The sequence below is a fragment of the Delphinus delphis genome, chromosome 8 (genome assembly GCF_949987515.2).
Source record: "Delphinus delphis chromosome 8, mDelDel1.2, whole genome shotgun sequence".
In the NCBI taxonomy this organism is placed as follows: domain Eukaryota; kingdom Metazoa; phylum Chordata; class Mammalia; order Artiodactyla; family Delphinidae; genus Delphinus; species Delphinus delphis.
Genome location: NC_082690.1, coordinates 40274120 through 40292742, shown reverse-complemented (window position 1 = coordinate 40292742; position 18623 = coordinate 40274120). Strand labels below are relative to the sequence as shown.

The 18623-nt window shown below is 46.2% G+C and overlaps 1 protein-coding gene across 3 annotated transcripts in view; it reads left to right on the top strand.

The window, feature by feature from the left end:
• The window catches only part of AMOTL1 (angiomotin like 1), a 173033-nt gene that overhangs the window by 60089 nt on the left and 94321 nt on the right, over positions 1–18623 (top strand). The window contains exon 1 of one of the 3 annotated variants that reach the window (XM_060018091.1): positions 6648–6903. The exons of the other annotated variants lie outside the window; for them this stretch is intronic. Coding sequence (XP_059874074.1) covers positions 6855–6903 — 49 coding nt within the window. The 5' untranslated portion in view covers positions 6648–6854. Of the gene's footprint in view, positions 1–6647; positions 6904–18623 lie in introns of those variants that run through there. 3 annotated transcript variants of the gene reach the window in all.

The following is an 18623-nucleotide window of genomic DNA, read 5'->3' as shown; positions in this document are numbered from 1 at the left end:
CTCCTTCCTGCTTCAAGATCTCCGCACAGGCTGTTTGCTCCGCTGGATGGCTCTTGCCCCTGTTCTTCGTCTCCTTGGAGAAGCCTTCCCTTTCCACTCCCCCTAAGTAGCCACCCTCTCCCTCGTGAGTCTTTGTTATTGCACCCTGTTCCTTTTCTTCATCGCACATAGACCAGTTTGAAATGATAGGTTTATTTATACACATTTTAATAAGCAGAGCCCATAGCAGGGTATTTGCACACCTAGTGGAGGGTGTGGCTTATTCAATGTAGTTGATATTTTTTGAATGAATGAATGAACCACTGCAGCTTTCACATGGCTCTGCCTTCTTTCAAACTCTGTTGTGCTTTCGGTTAATCCTTTCAGTTAGTCCTTCTGTTTAGGACTTTATTTTTTCTAGTTATTTCTAATTATTCCCCTCCCGACCTTGGACTTTTCTGAAGACTCTGTTCTGCTTAGCATGATACTGGCTCTGTTGCTGACACACAGTAAATAATTCCTGATTTCTGGGTGGATCACCTACCATGTAAGATGTGAATTTTAACTCTTAACCTACCCTCCACCCCAGTCTGAGATTATGCTGTAAAACAAATTTTTCTCCTGAATTGAACCATCCAGAGTGGCCGGAGCCCTTGGGAATGGTGAGAGCTTCCCCACTTCTCTGTCTTTGGCATTTAAGATGTGCTGGAAGGATGCTGGTCTTTAGTGCATATTCTAGAAAGAGAAGAGCTAGAACTGCTGTGTAGGCTATGGAGGGGCCATTCTTCTCACTGTTCTTTCTAGCTATGAACAGAGAGGACATGTTTTCAGAATAAAACATACCTGCATCCTTTTCAGAAAGGCGACTACAAGCGATCTTAATTAAGTCTGAACATTCTGATCAAAGTTATCTCCAGTTATTGTGACAGTCCTTGTTTTTGATAGCGATTGTATGTCGCTCTTGTTTTAGAAACTCAGTATGATTCCAGTTTTTAGAAAAAAAAAAAAAAACCACATATCTGTACCATCATTGGAAACAGAATAAAACCTAATTGGTTTTTTGTTCATGAAGAGAGAAATGGGAAGAAATTACCATAGTGTGATATATACTGTAGAACGAACAAAACTGAGGCCGCCTCCTATTAGTACGCGATTGGATTCACCCAACAGCTCAATGGAATGATCAGTATGGTTAGAAGCTTGGGAGCCTGTAAACTGGGCACCATTAACTACTCATCTAATTCAGTAGTTCTCAACCGGTGGGGGGGGGGGGGAGTTTTGCCTATAGGAGACATTTGGCAATATTTGAAGACATTATTAGTTGGCACAACTTGGAGTGGGAGGTAGGGTGGTTGCCACTGGCATCGAGTGGGTAGAGGCCAGGGATGCGGCTAAACATCCAACAATGTAGAGGGCAGTCCTTACCACAAAGAAATCTCAGCACCAAATGGCAAGAGTGCCAAAGCTGAGAAACCCTGAAATAGCCAATTAGCCAAAAAGTACGAGCTTTCAGTGTTCCCGAGGTTTCCGTAGTTAAGAGTAGCAAATAACAGAATGATCATCATTTATTAAATACCTGTGACATGCCAGGTGCTTTATATTCATAGCTACTGAGTGTCTCAGTCAGGATCTGACCCCAGGTTTATTTGGGGACAATGTCTCTACTCTTCCTTTTTAGCTTTTTGGTGTAGGTGCATTTTGCCTGGACATGATGGTATCCACCTTCTGCTTCCTGTGTTTTATATAGATCAGATTATGCGTTTAATGCATATTATGTAATACGCTCAGAGGAGAAAGCTATGAGGCAAGAAGAGGCCAGTGTGTCACCGTGGGTGTGAAGCTGAAAACATCCAGACAAACAGGCCTCAGGTCCATAACTCACTACATGAGCCAAACGCCTGTGGAGGATGGTAGCACGGAGCCTGGCCCTTAGTAGGTACTTAATACATATTTATTGGGCAATTTTTCCATAATCAACAGAGTCCTGGGGTAAGCCTCAAATGGAGCAGGGTTTTCAAATGACCCATTCTGTTATATGACATTTAACTCCTCCTGGGAGCAGTTTACCCATCTCTAAGGCACCCGGTATTTCCGGAACTGCACAGCGGTCTCACCTGTGCGTCTTCCACTTGCCTTGCACGTCTTCCTCTTTGTTTTTCACTGTCCGTTATCAGTCAGTCTGGCCTGGAAAAGGCTCACCCCTGACCCCACCTTCCTCACAGCAGTGCTCTCCTGGCATCCTCTGCTTCGGGCACTTCCAGGACCCCCTGCATTTTGCTCCTGTTAACAGTTTACAAGATGGGGGCAGGGCATATGTCAGAATCTCCAGAGGAGGAGCTTATTTGAGAACGGGATTTTATATTTGGAAATAAGCAGGAAAAAAAAAACTACAACTATTGTCTTTGTAAAACAGAGAACTGAAAGAAAAGCTTGGAAGAAATCCTCTTACCTGGCAATAATATAGATTTAGCAAACCTGGGGTTGGTGTGACCGTTTTATGTTTTGGAAAAGAAGAAGTTCAAAGAAAAAGTGTTGAGAAGCACAGCAATGTGCCCTCTCCGTTCCCCTGCCTTTGCTAGTAAGGACGTCCTTCCCACAGCACTTGGATTTCTTGGAACCTGCCCCTTTCCCTCCCTGTACAAAGCCAGTCACTCCTGCATGCTCCCATAATGCTTTGCTTTTAATGTTCTAATATGTCACCCATTGTCCTTTACCTTTATCATATTGAGCTCGGATACAGTAAATGCTGCTGAAAGAGAAATGGAAGAGCACCTTGACCCCAGTGAACCAATGGGAGGCCTTAGTCCTTGACCCTCAAATTCTGGTGGGCTTGGCATTGCTTACAGTGGATTCTATGACGACTCCATCCTTAGAGACCTTGAATCTCTAGAATTTGGAGGTGAGACATCAGGAATTTAAAATTTTACATGCTTTGGCTTATAAATCACACTTTGGGAAGCACTACAGAACTGGGGTTTCTATGTTCTAGAAACAAAACAAGCGTTTGATTAAGGCAGCCTGGCTGCATTGAGCCATTGGTTTGTTCGTGCAACAGGTGTTCATTGAGAACCACTAATTGTAGTGTGACCTGTCCTAGGTGATGCCGGGCAGTAGCTGTCCCTTTTGTGGACATGCCTGTCCACTCCTTTTTTGCCATTTGCTGTTTCCCTCCTGGCAAGCTCAGGCCCATTCTTAGGGCCCATCCTAGTCCAAGTAGCAGGTGATAAAGACTTTTAAGGCTGTGTTTGGTGGGTGCAGAGAAGAAGAGTGGGGGCAGGGAGAGGATTCCCATTGTAATAGAGAAGTAAATTCCTTGGTATTTCAAATCGCTGGAGAAGGGAAGGGTTTCTTTTACTGAATTCCTATTATGTGCCCAGCACTTGACATATCTTTTCTAATCCTCACTATAAGCCAATGAGCTAAATGTAATGATTCCCATTTTACAGAGGAGGTAGCTGAAGCTTACGTTTTGTTACTCTCCATAGCTAGAAATAGGTGGACCCGGACTAGAGCTCAGGACTTAACTCTAAGACCATGCTCATCCTTCTCTTCCTGGAGTCCTCTGTTCCCTCACTATTCTTCCAGCCTCTGTGCTTGTCTGGAACATCCTGGTACCTGCCCTGTCTGGACTTAAAGACTGTTCCCTGAGGTGTCCCTAAGAGTGCCAGAATTGCTCTGTCACCTTCTTAACTTTCCTAGGGGTGAGTAAAAGACAACTTGGGTCGCTTTATAGAAAGGATGCTAACCTGTAGAGTGAGTACAGAGGTCCAAAATCACAGATGCTGACTGATTCACTCCCTTACTGCTAGTAAAGCTGCATCCAGTTTTTATTGTAAACATACCTTGTTTCTTTTTGGCCCCAGCCTTAGTCAGGATCTGCAGCCAAATATACTATAAAATGTTACCGATGGACTCTTGCTGGTTAAATCTGAAGTCTTTTTCTCAGCCCTCAGTTCCTGAACACGCGTCAGATATATTTGATGTAGAAGATTATTCATTTTCTGCATTTGATATAGTGATTATTAATGGTTGAGGAAATTAAGGTGAGCGGAGGGGGAAAATTGGCCTAGTAAACTATCACTCGGCATCACTTTGAAAAGTCTAGGCTGGGTCCACCCGATTGAATCAGCAGATTCTTGAGCCCACAAGCTGTGCCTGTCACTTCCTCAGAAGTCTAGGAGTCTGTGGCATTTGATAGGGGGACCATCTTCTTAAAGCTTCCTCTAGCTTCCATGCCTGGAAACCTTCCTAGCTCTTCTACTTCCCCAGCGTCTGCCTCTTCTGCCTCCTCCTTTCCTGAATTTTCTGTCGTGGGCATTCTCCAAGTAAACTGATCTTCAAAGCTGCATCTCTGTTTTTCTCTGCATTTCTGTCCTTGACTTCTCACCCAGGCTCTTGTCCCTTTTTTCTCTTGCCCAGAGGACAGGAAGCCTGTCAACATCTCTCTCAAACCAGTTCCCCCTCTCAACTCTGCTTCTTCCATCATTGGTTCATCCGTTGGACCAACTGGTTTATAAATGTTCCAAGAATGATCCATTCTTCCTGTAACCCAGGCACAAAATCTGAGTTAACTTGATTACTTTGTTCTTTCTCCCAGGATAGCTGTCTAGTCAATGAAAAGAGTAAAATCTTGCTTCAGAGATTTTGTGTCTTCCCTGTATTGGGCATCAAAGATTTGGTATCTACATGGTATCTCTTTTTTCCTTTCTGTCTCCCAACCTCAGTCGTCACTGCTTCCTGTAGCTATTTCCCAGATGGGCTCCCTATGTCCAGGGCTAATGGAGGGTTGCTTGAAATAATAGCAAATGTGCTGAGCACTTATATGCATCGTGCTAAGTATTTTATATTCGTTGCTTTATTCAGTCCGTACAACCACCCTGTGAGGGTTGGTGCAATTTCCCTCATCTTGCAAATGAAGAAACTGAGGTTTAGAGAAGGTAGATGACTTGCCTAAGTGCCCACAGGTAGAGTGGTTGAGCTGTGACTCAACCACTCATTTCTGTTTTGTTCCAGCGGATGCTTGTAACTGTTAAATTCTGCTGCCTCTCAGGATATAGTATGGTATCTAATAGGGGGCCATTAATAAATGTTAGTTTCCTTCCTACTTTCCCTCCTTTTTCTATCCATCACCTCTCCCCCAGCCTATGCTAAATTCATACAATGCCAGTGGCTCTGAGCTCCACCACTCTCCAAGGCTCTCCTTTCTCCTGCATGCACTCAGTTCTCTCCACCAGGGGCCCGCTGGCCTGTTAGGAACGGGGCCGCACAGCAGGAGGTGAGGGGCGGCGAGCAAGTGAAGTTTCATCTGCCGCTTCCCATCGCTCCCCATTGCTCGCATTACCGCCTGAACTATCGCCCAGCCCAGTCCTTGGAAAAATTGTCTTCCAGGAAACCGGTCCCTGGTGCCAAAAGGTTAGGGGACCGCTGCTCTCCACTTTTTCCAAGCATCTCCAGTGCTTTCCTGCTCTGTGGTTGCGTATTTTGTTATCTTAAATAAATAAATCCTTGAAGGGCTGGTGAGCTGCTGTTTCGTTTCTTTTATGTGTTATCGAGTACTAGGGTATCGGACTTTAAATGTGGTAGGTTTTTGGTAAATAATTGTTAAATTATTGCATTTGGGTTTTATCTTGAGAGCAGAGGTTACTGAACCATCAGGGATGTATCACAAGGAAAGACTGGAATCAGAGGGACACACAACCCACCAGGATTGAGTGGAGGGGTAAAACTGCTGGCTGACTAGTTAGCTAATTGCCACAGTCCAGGCGGGAATTCCTGAAAGAATTCTGGTCTAGACAGAAGGCAGAGAGGAGAGGCGCACAAGGTAAGAGGTGTGGTATGCCCTGGCTCTCCTATTAACATCTTCCTCAGCAACTGCAATACTATTACCTGGCCTGTGCTCCTGGAAGCAGCGAGACAGCTCCTGGAAGCTAGGGAGAGATGTTACATGGTGTGGGTAGGTTTGGGGTCCCCAGATCAAGGCTCCCGAGGTCTGCAATTGAGTATACTGGGGTGGGTGAGGAGTATTACTCAGTGTAGCCTGGTTTAAGAGGTGGGACAGAATCAGCAACATTCTCCCAGAATTACTTTAATCACCTCCGCTCGGGCAGGTAACAGCCTAGAGGTTTGTGACCACTGGTTGTAATATCTGAGGTTGTAGAATCTGTTTGGCCCTTCTGCTAGTCAACGGAGCCCAGAGCAGCAGCTTGTCGCCCAATCCCAGTGCATGATAGAAGCACTGGGGCTAGGGGAATGCAAAGAGAAAAGTCTGGCCACTTTTCATCTGGAAATTCCGCTTAAGAAGAAAACAGTCCTACACAGAACTGATCTGGACTTTGAGGGCAGATCGGGAAACCGATTTCGGCCGGAGTTGGCCTGGTGGGAAGGAAGAGAAAGTCAAAGGAAGGAGAAGTGGAGTCTGACATGAATTAAACCTCGGCAGGGACCAAAACAAGGGAGGCCGTCGCCCTCCTAACTGTCGGGAGACACGTCAGCTAGAGCTCGGGGCAATTTCAGCTGGCGATCTCCCGGGCCCCGGGAGGGGCGGCGGAAGCCTGGAGACGGGCTCTAGGGCCCAGCGGCCGGGCGCTGGGCGGGGGTGAAGTGTAGGGTTACAGTGACGATCCCGGACTACCCTCCCCGCGCGGTGCGCGGGGCGCGTGGAGCGCGGGCGGCGGCGGCAGCGCACGGGACGCTCTAGGACCCAGCGGCGGTGGTCCGGTTTGGGGCTGGAGGGGAAGCCTCGGCGTGTCTCCTCTTCCTTGTGAATGGGGCTGCTTGTCGGGCGCCGCTTCCCCAGGCTGCCACACGCCATGCCCGGCGCGCTGCCTGGCGGCCGCCTTCCTCATCCGCGGCACTGAACTAGCCATGATCGCCTCATGTGGAGGGCAAAGTTGCGGCGGGGAACTTGTGAGTCTGCAGTGAAAGGTAACCAGTCCCCGCTCCGGGCGCAGGGCGGGCGCCTCCGACTCTCCCGCGCAGAGGACCCGGCCCATCGATGCTCCCCGCCCCCTGCCGCTCCGGGCCGGCGGCTCCTCTCCGGGAGTTCGGGGCGGAGATCGGCCCGGCTCCGGAACGACTTGGGCAGCCTTTTCGGTGCCGGGGGCCGGGAGTGCTTGCCACCGGAATCTTGATCTCCCTTATCCATATTGCTTTAAAAAAAGAAAAAGAAAAATCAGAACTCTGTTCCCGCGCCACTCTGCAGGCCCCGGAGCCGGCCGGCCGGGTCGCAGCGCCGCGCCTCCCCGCGCCCCCTCGAAGACTGGGAGTCGTTTGGCCGTCGTGGCCCGTGGCCAGGGCTGCAGGCGCGCCCTCGCCTTGGGGCTGGCCTTTCCGGAGGGGCGCTGCCATATGGCCGCCCTCTCCGCGACGCGCCGGCGCGCGGCTCTCCGGCGGCCGAGGGAGGCGGCGGAAGGGGTGGCCGGTGGCCGCTTCCCTGCGCGCGAGACAAAGGCGCGCACGGTGGCCCGCCCGACGCGCCGGACCCCTCTTGTAGCCCCAAAGTCTAGTCTCTGGCGGGTGGGGGCGGAGAAGCGATCGCGCCGCGGACCCCCGTCCTCGGATCGCGTTCTCTGATTGCTTCTTCTTTGTTCTCCCGGGACAAGTTTCTTTGACAGAAACTGGGGAGTTAGATCCAGCTCTCCCTTGCTGTTCGTGTTGCTTCAAAAGAATCTGGTTTCAGGGGGAAAAACATTAAACTTTCCAAGTGGAGATGGCTCTTCTTGGAATGGGACTTTCGTGGCACTTCGGTCGATGACAGCTGGGCAGAGCGGGGCCCGCGCTGTGGCAGGGGCCGGACGTGCCCCGTGGGCAGCCGGGCTGGAGGACCGGGCGGCGAAACCGACGAGCGCTGGCTCGCACCCACCTCTAGGGCCTCCGCCGCGGCGACCTTTCCAAGTTTCCCTCTTAGGAGCCCAGGCTGAGAATCCGGCTGCCTGCCCGCAGCTCCCGCGCCTCGCCACGCCCTACTCTCTAGTATCTTGATTGGTGGCTGTAAAGACTTTCCCTTTCCATTTTTGTTCGAAGGGTCTTTGCTTCTTTGGCTTTGGCGTCGGTTTCCTGTCCCCGAGTGGCACATGCTTTGGAAAATGCCCGGCTAGTGTGTGGATCACCTGAACTGAGGCTTCAGTAGACGTGGCCCTGACGATGGGCCTCGGAGCCTTTGAGGTTGGGACCGAACATTTTCCGCCCTCGGTCCCCCTCAGTTCCTTTGCCCTGTCCTGATACAGTGCGGACACGGTTGCCCGTTTTCTTCTTCCGAGGCATGTTAGGAGAATCGAGTTTTTGTACTGCTTTTTAAAGTCCTTGGTGGTGTTGGAGATAGTGGGTCACTAGAGCCATTTATGATGCCGGAAGATGCTTTGGACTACCCCAAACAATAACGTTACTTGCTATAAGCAAATACAACCAGAATAGAGGGATTATTAACAGCTACTATTCCAAAAAATTTCCTTCCTTTTCAGGAAGTGAAAAGTCTGGGCTTGAAATGTTGAATAGTCATTTCTCTCTCTCTGCTTCCAAAACTGGCCAGTGTGTCGCTGCCAAACTAAGATTTCCCCTGGCCGCCCACCACTCCGGGCTGCCCACCACTCCGGGCTGTCCGCCACTCCGGGGTGTCCACCACTCCTGGACCCGGCAGCTCTCCGTGGACGTCCGACCCAAGTTAAGCATTGGTGTCTCTCCAGCTTGCAAGTTCTTGAAGCATCTAGACCAGTGTGACATTTATCTCCCAGGACGCTGCTCTGATCATCATAGTACATCTACTATAAGGCTTTTTATGGAAGCAATGTGGGCACAATCCTTAATACACTTTGAACTGTTCTACAGAGGAGCAAAGGGTTGGAAACCACTGATTTGACCAGAATTAAAAGGAGTAGGGCATAGAGTAGAAGGCTTTAGAGCTGCCTGCCTCTACTCTCCCTGGTGGGGCATGGGGGATGTTTAGTTTCTGGATGGGTATACTTTGCTTTTGTGAGATACATTTTTCAAGATAAATGAGGAAACCCTTGTGAACTCTGCAAGTGGATAGGAGGAGAGAAGGTGCTCTTCACTCCACTCCCACTCCCTTCTTTTTATTAGTATTTTTAGTTTTTATAAAAATGTTTACTTATCTAGCTGCACGGGGTCTTTGTTGCAGGATCCCTGCATTGGGAGCACAGAGTCAACCACTGGACCACCAGGGAAGTCCCCTCTCCCTTCTTTTTTTTTTTTTTTTTTGCGGTACGCGGGCCACTCACTGTTGTGGCCTCTCCCGTTGCGGAGCACAGGCTCCGGACGCGCAGGCTCAGCGGCCATGGCTCACGGGTCCAGCCGCTCCGCGGCATGTGGGATCTTCCCAGACCGGGGCACGAACCCGTGTCCCCTGCATCGGCAGGCGGACTGTCAACCACTGTGCCACCAGGGAAGCCCTCCCTTCTTTTTAAAATGCACCCAAGTCTTGGTCTTTTGGTTCTGTGTGATGGTGGGGGGTGAAGAATACTAATGTACTGAAGGGCATGTGGAGATCAAAGCACTTAAAAATACATCTGTTCATGCGAGCTAATGGAGGACTTTCGGTTTAAATGAGATTTTAAAGTGCTGTTAAGAAAAGCACAGGAGTGCAGAAATGTGAGTGATTTTCTGGGAAGGCACTCTGCTGATTAGACTTGAGAGTGTCTTCTGCCCTTGGCCAGTTCGTCTGGAGGCTTCTGTGGATAGAGCTCTGCTTTTTTTTTTTTTTAAGTCTACCCCTGTGGAGAATTGTAGACCCAGGGCCTGGGGGAAAGATGACCGACCTAATTGAAATTAGATGGCAGTCTGGCTGGTGAGAGTTCTGTTGAAAAGTACAGCCCCTAGGTACCAGTGCTTCATAGCAATTTGTGAAAATGCTTTGAAAATGATAAAGCACTGTATAACGTAAAGCTTTTTAAAGAAAAAAATAATGAACAACTTAGAAAACAAGGAATTGCTAGTGAAAATCGTAAAAATCTGATTTTCCAGGCCAATACATTAAAAAGGAAGTGACTTTGTAAGACCCATTAGTAGTCCTGATAAGCAAAATTCTCCCAGAGTAACATCCTCACTCCTTGCAAGTAGCTATCTGCATTTTAAATGCATATGAAAGCTTAGATCAGGAAATTCTCTAGTGTTTTGAATAATTTTTCTCCTCCTATTCTTTCATTAGTTTTGGTAGGTTCTTATGTCCCAGAATTCACTAGGCAATAGAATACTTGAAAAGCAAGGGGTAACTTGGAGGTCAAGTAAGAGGACATAATTATAAGGTTCCTTGGAAATAGTCTGAGGTTGTTGAGGTTTTTTATTTGTTTGCTTAGCGATTTAAAAAAATTGTTTTATTTTGTTGGTTTGTTTTGTGAGGGAAGGCAACATTTAAATCTTGGCCATTGTGGGTGGATCCGTACACTACATTTTCTGGAACGGAGGCACGCCTGGGCTTGCGTGTTGCCACCACTCTGAGTTCTTCTCTAACTTGTGAGGCCCTTGGCCTCCATCCTTGTGAAATCGTAGGGTATATTCATTCCAGGCTCTTAGGACCAGACTCCTGGACTCCCAAAGTGTCTCACACATCAGGCATTTTTTCTCCCTTTATTGGGGGGGCGGGGGGAGTAGCCCTAACGTGTTAGGAAATGTATCCCTGTTAAGCCTCTGGAGAATTGGGCTTAACTTAAAAAGAATAATAAAGTCACATGATCCTACTGTGTGTGTTTCAATCTGTATTTGGGACTTCACTGGCCAGTACTGCAGCTATGTACACCTCTTTTCTTGTTTGTTTTGTTTTTAAGTAAAATGCCTGTAGCTCACTTGTTTGTTTGTTTAACTTTTAGTTTTGAAATGATTATAACTTTATGGGAAGTTGCAAAAATAGTAGAGAGGTCCCTTGTACTCTTCACCCAGTTTCCCCCATTGGTAACATCTCACATAACCAGAGTACAACAGTAGAACCAGGAAATGGACCTTGGTGCGATCCAGACCGTATTCAGATTTCACCAGTTTTACGTGCAAACGTTCGGGTTTGTGTGTGTTATCCTCCCGTGCAGTTTTTTTTCGCATGTGTAGCTCCCTGTAGCTACCACCACAATCAAGATGCAGAGTTATTCTATCACCTCAAAGCCCTGCTTTGTGCCACCCCTTTATGGTCACCCTCCCCTTCCCCCTATTCCATCTCTAAACTGTAGTAACCACTCTGTTCTCCTGTATAATTTTGAGAATATTACATACATAAAATTATGCAGTATGTGATCTTTATGAGATTAGCTTTTTCACTCAGCATAATACCCTTGAGATCCACCCAGACTATTGCTTTATCACTAGTTTGTTCCTTTTTATTGCGGAGTAGTATTCCCTGGTGTGGATAGACCACAGTTTGCTTAAGCATTTGCCCACCGAAAGACACCTGGTTGTTTTCAGTTTTTGGCTCTTACAGTTAAAGATGCTATGAACGTTCATGTACAGGTTTTGGTGAGGACAGAGTTTTTGTTTCTTTGGAACGAATGCCTAGGATTAGGATTGCTAGGTTTTGTATGGTAGGTGTATGTTTAGTTTTTTAAGAAATTGTCAAACTTTTCCAGAGTGTCTACCATTTTACATTGCCACCAGTAATGTGTGAGAGATGCAGTTTCTCTGCATCCTCACCAGCTTTTGTTTATTATTTTAGCTGTCCCAGTAAATTTTTTAATCTCATCATGGTTTTAATTTGCATTCCCTAATGGCTAATGACGTTGGACATCTTTTCATGTGCTTGTTTGCCACCTGTATGTCCTCTGTGGTGAAATGTCTGCTCCCGTCTTGCCGTGTTCTAACTGGATTATTATTATTATTATTATTTGCCATTGAGCTTTGAGAATTCCTTATCTATTCCAGATATGAGTCCTTTGTCAGATGTGTGGCTTGCGTATATATTTTTTTCAGTATGTAGTCTGTCTTTTCAGTTGCAGGAAAAAAATGTTTAATTTTGCTAACGTCCAATTTATTGAGTTTTTCCTTTTCTGGATCGTGCTTTTGGTGTCACATCTAAGAACATTTTGCCTAGGTTAATATTCCAAAGATTTTCTATTTTTTAAAAAAAATTTCATGGTTTTACATTTTATATTCAAATTGTAGTTCACTTTTACCCTCTTAAGAATGTGTATGTCTTGCTATCCATCTTCTAAACCATCTCTTAGGTGTTGATTATGCATTTAGTGCTCTGGAAGCACACGGGTGAATCAGGCATAGTTCCCACTCTCCAGAGCTCGCTATTGGTGAGGTGGTATGTGGACATTCCCAGGTGTTAATATTATGATAGAAGAGAAGAGCGTGATGTATTTGGGGGCACAGAGAAGCAGCAGGGAGGTCTCACTTTGATCAGGTGGTCAGGGAGGGCTTCCCTGGGCATGTTGCCCAAGCACGGTGGGAAGAAAATGGGTTCTTGCCTTTGATCTAGTTTTTAGATATTTTACTGACATGAATTCTTCAGTGTGGGTTACCCTGGTTCTTGAGCACAGGCTGAAGGACTTTGGGCAAACTGAGTGGTTGAGGACTCTTTTGAACAGCACATGGCATAATAGGTTAAAAAAAAAAAAAAGAAAATGCAGTACTTAAAACTGAGTATGAGTAAGGTTGAATTGATTTAAAGTTAGAATATGTGTCAAAATGAAGAAGGCAGTAGTATTTTGGATTGTTTAGGGTCAGATGGACTTAGTTTGCTTCCTGGCCCTAGTTTGCTTCCTGGCCCTGCCACCTCCTTTCTGTGTGATCTCAGACCCGTGCAACTTCATGGAGACAGTGGAGACAGTAATGGTTCTTACCGGCTGGAGTTGCATGCAGGTGAAATGAATTGATGCATATACGGCACTTAGCTCAGTGCTGGCACATTCAAAGCATTCAGTAAATGCCTATTATTATCATTATTATTATTACTAGTAATAGTAGTAACATAGCAGAAAGACAAATGGTTTTATAATGTTATGTGTTTTCTCATGTATCTTTTTCTTTGAGAAACTGGTTTCCCAGTTCTTACTCATAGAAGCTTGCCTTTTCACACTTGGGAAAACTGAGCTGTATACCAAATACTGTTTATTTATTTAAAATTTTATTTTATGTCCTTATAGTTAATTTACAATGTAATGTTAATTTCTGCTGTACAGCAAAGTGATTCAGTTATACATATATATATTCCTTTTCATATTCTTTTCCACTATGGTCTATTACAGGATATTGAATATAGTTGCCTGTGCTATACAGTAGGACCTTGTTGTTTACAAATATTATTTATTGATTGAGGTTAGAAGCTAGGATACTCTATTCACGATCTAGTGCTCCTTATAGAATATACCTTTTCCCTACCTCTAAACCAAGAGTTTCTGAGTAAAGAACAATTTTCTCTCCGCCCTGACCACAGGAGGTGGTAGGAGGTGTGTGCTGTCCTGAGCTAGTTCAGAGTTTGGAGTCCTTATTACCCGAGGTACAGTAAGCCAGGGCTGATGTCACTGTGTCCCAAACTTCACTACTGGCAGCTCCCTTTCCTTTCCTTTGATGACCAAGCTGTTTATTTCCCAGAGGAAACGGACTGCGCCTTAGATGTACAGTTGTAGAGCAGTGGTTCTTAAACGTGGGTGGACATCAGAATCGTCAAGAAGGCTTCTTTAAAACCAGACTGCCGGGCCCCAGCCCCAGACTTTCTGTTTCAGCAGGTCTTGGATGGGGCCTGAGAATTTGCATTTCTAACAAGTTTCCAGGTGATATTGTCACTGCTGGTTCGGGGACCACACTTTGAGAAGCACTATTTTAGAGCATTGGCCCCTATAAATTAGACCTAGACTGAGGTCCCTTACTCTTTGGAACTGATTCTGTTCATGTTTAATGGTTGAGATCGAAATAGATTTGATTTCTGAGGTTCCTAGTTGATGTACATGACTGTATCCTTTCCTCTAATCCCTCTTCCATGCCTTCCCCCTTCCCCACCCCGACTTTTCCTTCTCTCGGTTGTCTTTTGATCTCTCAGTGCGTGGAAGACATGCCAGGTTATGGTAAATGGTGACCATATACCAGCCATATCGCCTTGGCTAATTCACTTAACTTCTGTAAAATAAATGTGTTTACTAATGCTTATATCCTAAGGTTATGGTGAGGCTTACCTGAGATAATGCCTGTTAAAGGGCCGTATAAGAGGTCAAGCATGGTGCAAAATTTGTTTTTTTATTCTTTTGAGCGTCCTTGATTTCCCTTTGGAAGAGTGTCCTCGGATTTGGAGGTGGACTGCCTCTCCTGATGCTGAGTTCCACTTCTGCTGGGGGGACTCGGTAAAGATTGCTTAGAAATGTTCAGGGACACCGTGGAGAAGTTACCTGCGGTGGAGCGGCGTTTGGGCTAGGGTCTCTGAGGGCTTTCCAAGCTGCGATGTTTTGGAGGCTCATTGATGTGTAGTTGTAATGACCAGAGAAGGGCTCGGGGCTGGAAAAAAGCTTGAGCAGGTGCTGCACTGTTAAGAGAGTCCGCTTCCTCTCAGTGGAGAATTAAAATTCCATGATTTTTTCCTCGCAGCTTAATCTGGCCCCAGATTTTTCTTTCTTTCTTTTTTTTTTTTTAAAGTTCTAGATCTATACCTTCCATGTTAACCGCTAGCCACATGTGGCCATCTAAATTAATGAAAATTAAATGAAACTAAACATTCAGGTCCTCAGTCATACGGGCCACGATTCAAGTGCCTAAGAGCCATGTCCATCATTACAGCAAGTTCCACTGGCCAGTGCTATTCTAGAGGGATGCTAGCCCTGTTTGTCTGAAGGCAGCATCATTGGGCTTCATATCGTGGGACCGGGGCACATTTTTTTTTTTGCGGTACGTGGGCCTCTCACTGCTGTGGCCTCTCCCGTTGCGGAGCACAGGCTCCGGACGCGCAGGCTCAGCGGCCATGGCTCACGGGCCCAGCCGCTCCGCGGCATGTGGGATCCTCCCGGACCGGGACACGAACCCGTGTGCCCTGCATTGGCAGGCGGACTCTCAACCACTGCGCCACCAGGGAAGTCCCGGGGGCACGTTTTTGAGTGAAATGTACCACTCTTCCCTTGGAAGTCTGGTGTGACTGATGGGGAGAAAATACCGCGGGGATACTGCCCTGTCAGCTTGAACCTCACTTTGCCACTTGGCAATTCGGAGGCTCATTTCCTTTGGAAGGTGGGTCAGCAAGGCATCTGGGCATGGAGTTTATCAAGTTAGCAGGCTGTTATTAGGGGGGGGGTGTGGTCTACTGTTGCTAGGGGTATTTGATGCTTTGGTTCAGTTCATGGGATTCTTCCAGGAATCTGGTCCTTGAGAGAAACAAATGGAAATGTTAGGCTGGATTTAGCCCTGAGACCCCCTTCTCCTGGGGAGGATCCAGAGGCGGCCTGGACTCCTCCGCCTTGGGTCGGCTGCCCTGTTGAACCAGCCTTTGTCCGTGGGAGGCTGGGGGCTCACTCGTCTGGTTTGTGGCGCCAGTTTGGACTTGCTCGGATGCCATTCCGCGCTGCGTCATCCTCACTCTTGCCTCCTTTGAACGTGTTCTGTAAACTGTCAAGTTCCTTTCCTTACTCCCCGGCATCCAGTCAGTCACCAGGTCCTCGCAGTTGACCCCCAGGATGGTTCTCGCATATGTCCCCGCCCTTCACGTGTCTCCACAACCCAACCAGCCGGACTCCTCATTACCTGGACTCTGTGGGAGCCATGTGACAGGTGTTCCCACTTTGCTGTCTCCCACCTCTTCTGATGAACTCTGTCCTCCCTCCCTCCCTCCACCCCTCTCAGGACAGGCAGGTCAGGAAAAGGATGACAGATGTCATGTCTTTCAGGCTCACTCTGCCTCCTCAGTGTGAGGTGGGGCGCACACACACCCTGTGGCCCTGTGCCCCGGAGGAAGGAGGCATCTCCCTTCCAGCTGCTGCTTCTCAGCTGTAAGGGCTGCTCCGGATGGCGTGACCCAGGAACGGAACCCCTGAGAGCAGGCGTGAGGCAGGCCTTTCCCTTCCTTCCACGAGCTGTGCTCTGAAGGGCTCTGACCACCAAGTTTTTAGTGAGTGAGTCTTTCTATCTGGCAAGTCTGGGGAAAGGAGAGAATGTAAAATTCTCTAGTAAGGCCCTGTTTCCTGAGGGACGGGTCCCTAAAATCACTGCAACTAAGTTGCTCATCCTGGTGATGTGGGAGAAGGTTGAAAGATGTGAGGGTAATTTGTTCACTCATATGAACTCTGTAATTTATAATCAGTCCTCATTTTAGGGATGTGAGGTTTGTTTTCAGTATTGGATATTACAAGCAGTACTTTTTCTTTTACATACTTCTTTGCAAATGTACTAATAATATATATCTACTATAAATTCCTAGAATGATAACCATAATATAAGTACATTTTGAATTTTAATAGATATTGCCAAGTTGCCATCCAGAGATTCTATTTTTTTTCCATAAATTCTCCCCAATTCAATTTTGTTAAAATTTTACCATCTGATAGACAAAAGACTGTTATATTTTAAATTTTTGTTTATTATGAGTGATATTTAGCTTCGTTTTACATGTTTATAAACTAGCTGTATCTGTTTTCCTGAAAACTTTCTATTTATGTTAAACTTTTGCTTATCCATTTATAAAATCTCCTCATACATTAAAGGATGAGCCAATAATTGTCAAAAAAAAAAAAAAAAAAACGATGTGAGGGCAGACAAGAGGGAGAGTCTGGGATCTTTTCTGAGGAATGGGGCGAGGAGGAGGAAGGATAGGAACAGAGACTAGGGAATGTGCTTTCTCAGATTTATGGAAACTCGTGGAGGCAGTGGACATTCCTTAGTGCATAGTAGCAAACTCACTGCAGAACACACGTAACCCCACTCTAGTTTCTGAAAGGAGACATGGACTAATGTTCCTTTATCTGGAAGAGAAAAAGAAAATGTCTTCTGAAATCCCAATAGGCTTCAATGAAGACACCTGGGAAAGTACTGTAACCAGCACAAAACCATTTACACAAACCTTGAAGATAATGGGGGTGTGAGGTTAGAAGCTGGAGGTTTGTAAAAGGACAGAATCCTGTCACACTCACCCTTCCCCATGGTGGTGACTGGCCTGGTAGGTCCAAAATGCGTGGCAGCATGAAAAGTGGTGAATAAATTCACTTTAGCTAACTTTTAGATTTGCTCCTGTAAAATACTCATCCAAAAAAAGGAAAGGGTATATCTGAAAAGGTCTACTCCGAAATAGGGATTATCTTGGTCCTGAGTTTAGAGCTAAAATTTCCCCAAATTCTGAAGTTACTTACCTTCAACTTTCTCCAAAATAAATTCCAGGAATATGGAGTGGAAAATAATGGAAAGAAATACAAATATTTATATTTTAATGGCATTTGTTAACTGTCTAAGATCACACTGTAGTCTAGGACCATAAAATGGGCTCTGTATAATTAAGTTTGCTCATAAAGTGAACAGCTTTTGTAGGATTAAATTTAGTAGTTAGGCAGAAATCACAAATATTCTAATTGAAACTACTCTGAATTAGTTTCAACTTCTCTGAGGATGGTACATGTTGAATATTTGGGGAGCATGACATTTCTTATTTGGGGACAGAATATAAATTAGGCAAAATTTTGGATACAGAAGCTCTCACTGCTCAATAAAAATCTGTTGATTTACTAACTCTGGACTGTGCAAGTCGATACTGAGGTGGCGAATTTGGTGAGGATACAGTAAAAGGATATAGTTCCTCCATTTGACATTTGCGGTCTCTCACGTGCGTGGAACTGAACTCGGTGTGGGGTGTATGTCCTTTGCACCTATGGAATTTATATTCTAAAAGGAATGTAATGTTAAAAAACAGAAGGCAAATGAACTGGTTTATTCCACTCTGAGAAACGAAGGCCAAGAAACGATTAATAACTGCCTTTCAAGTATTCTGTCTTCACTGTGGACTGCGTAAGAGGAAACGTGTTGAAATGACAGATATCGTGACTTCTAGAAGCATGGAAGAGTTCCCTGCCAGGGAACTTGGGAGGGTATATGGAGGACACAGATGCAACCAGGGAATTACTAGATGTGTGAGTGTGACTTAGTGGAGGACACTCAGTAGAGATGATGGGAGGTGGGCCTAATGGGCCAGTTGTGATGTGTTCATCTGTGGAGCTGAATGGTTAAGACTCCAGAGCTGGAAACCTGGAGTCACTTCCCACCGGTGCCTCTCACTGGCTTTGTCATCTTGGGCAAATTACTTAACCTCTCTGTTAAGTAGTTTCCTCATATGTTAAATAGGGATAATAGTAACACGGACCTCCAAAGATCATTGTAAGAATTTATGTGTATTATGTGAGTTAAAATAACGTAAAGTGCTAGGAACAATATCTGACACATTAAAAGAGTCATGTGTTAGTTATCACCCGTGTTCCATTGCTGTGCAACAAATTGCCTCATCCTACTGGCTTCAAACACTCATTTATTCTGCGTCCAGATTCTGTGGATCTGGACTTGAGACGGGGATGAGGTGGTTTGTTTCTGCTCCAGTGTGCTGGGAGGAGGCTGGGGGGGGTGACTGGATGGCTTGGGATTGGGTTATCTGGAGGCTCCCTCATTCACCTGTCTGGCATCAGGGCTGGGATGCACTTGAAGGCTAGGTCTGCAGACTGGAGCTCCTTCAAGTGGCCTTTCCTCCCAGCATCAGG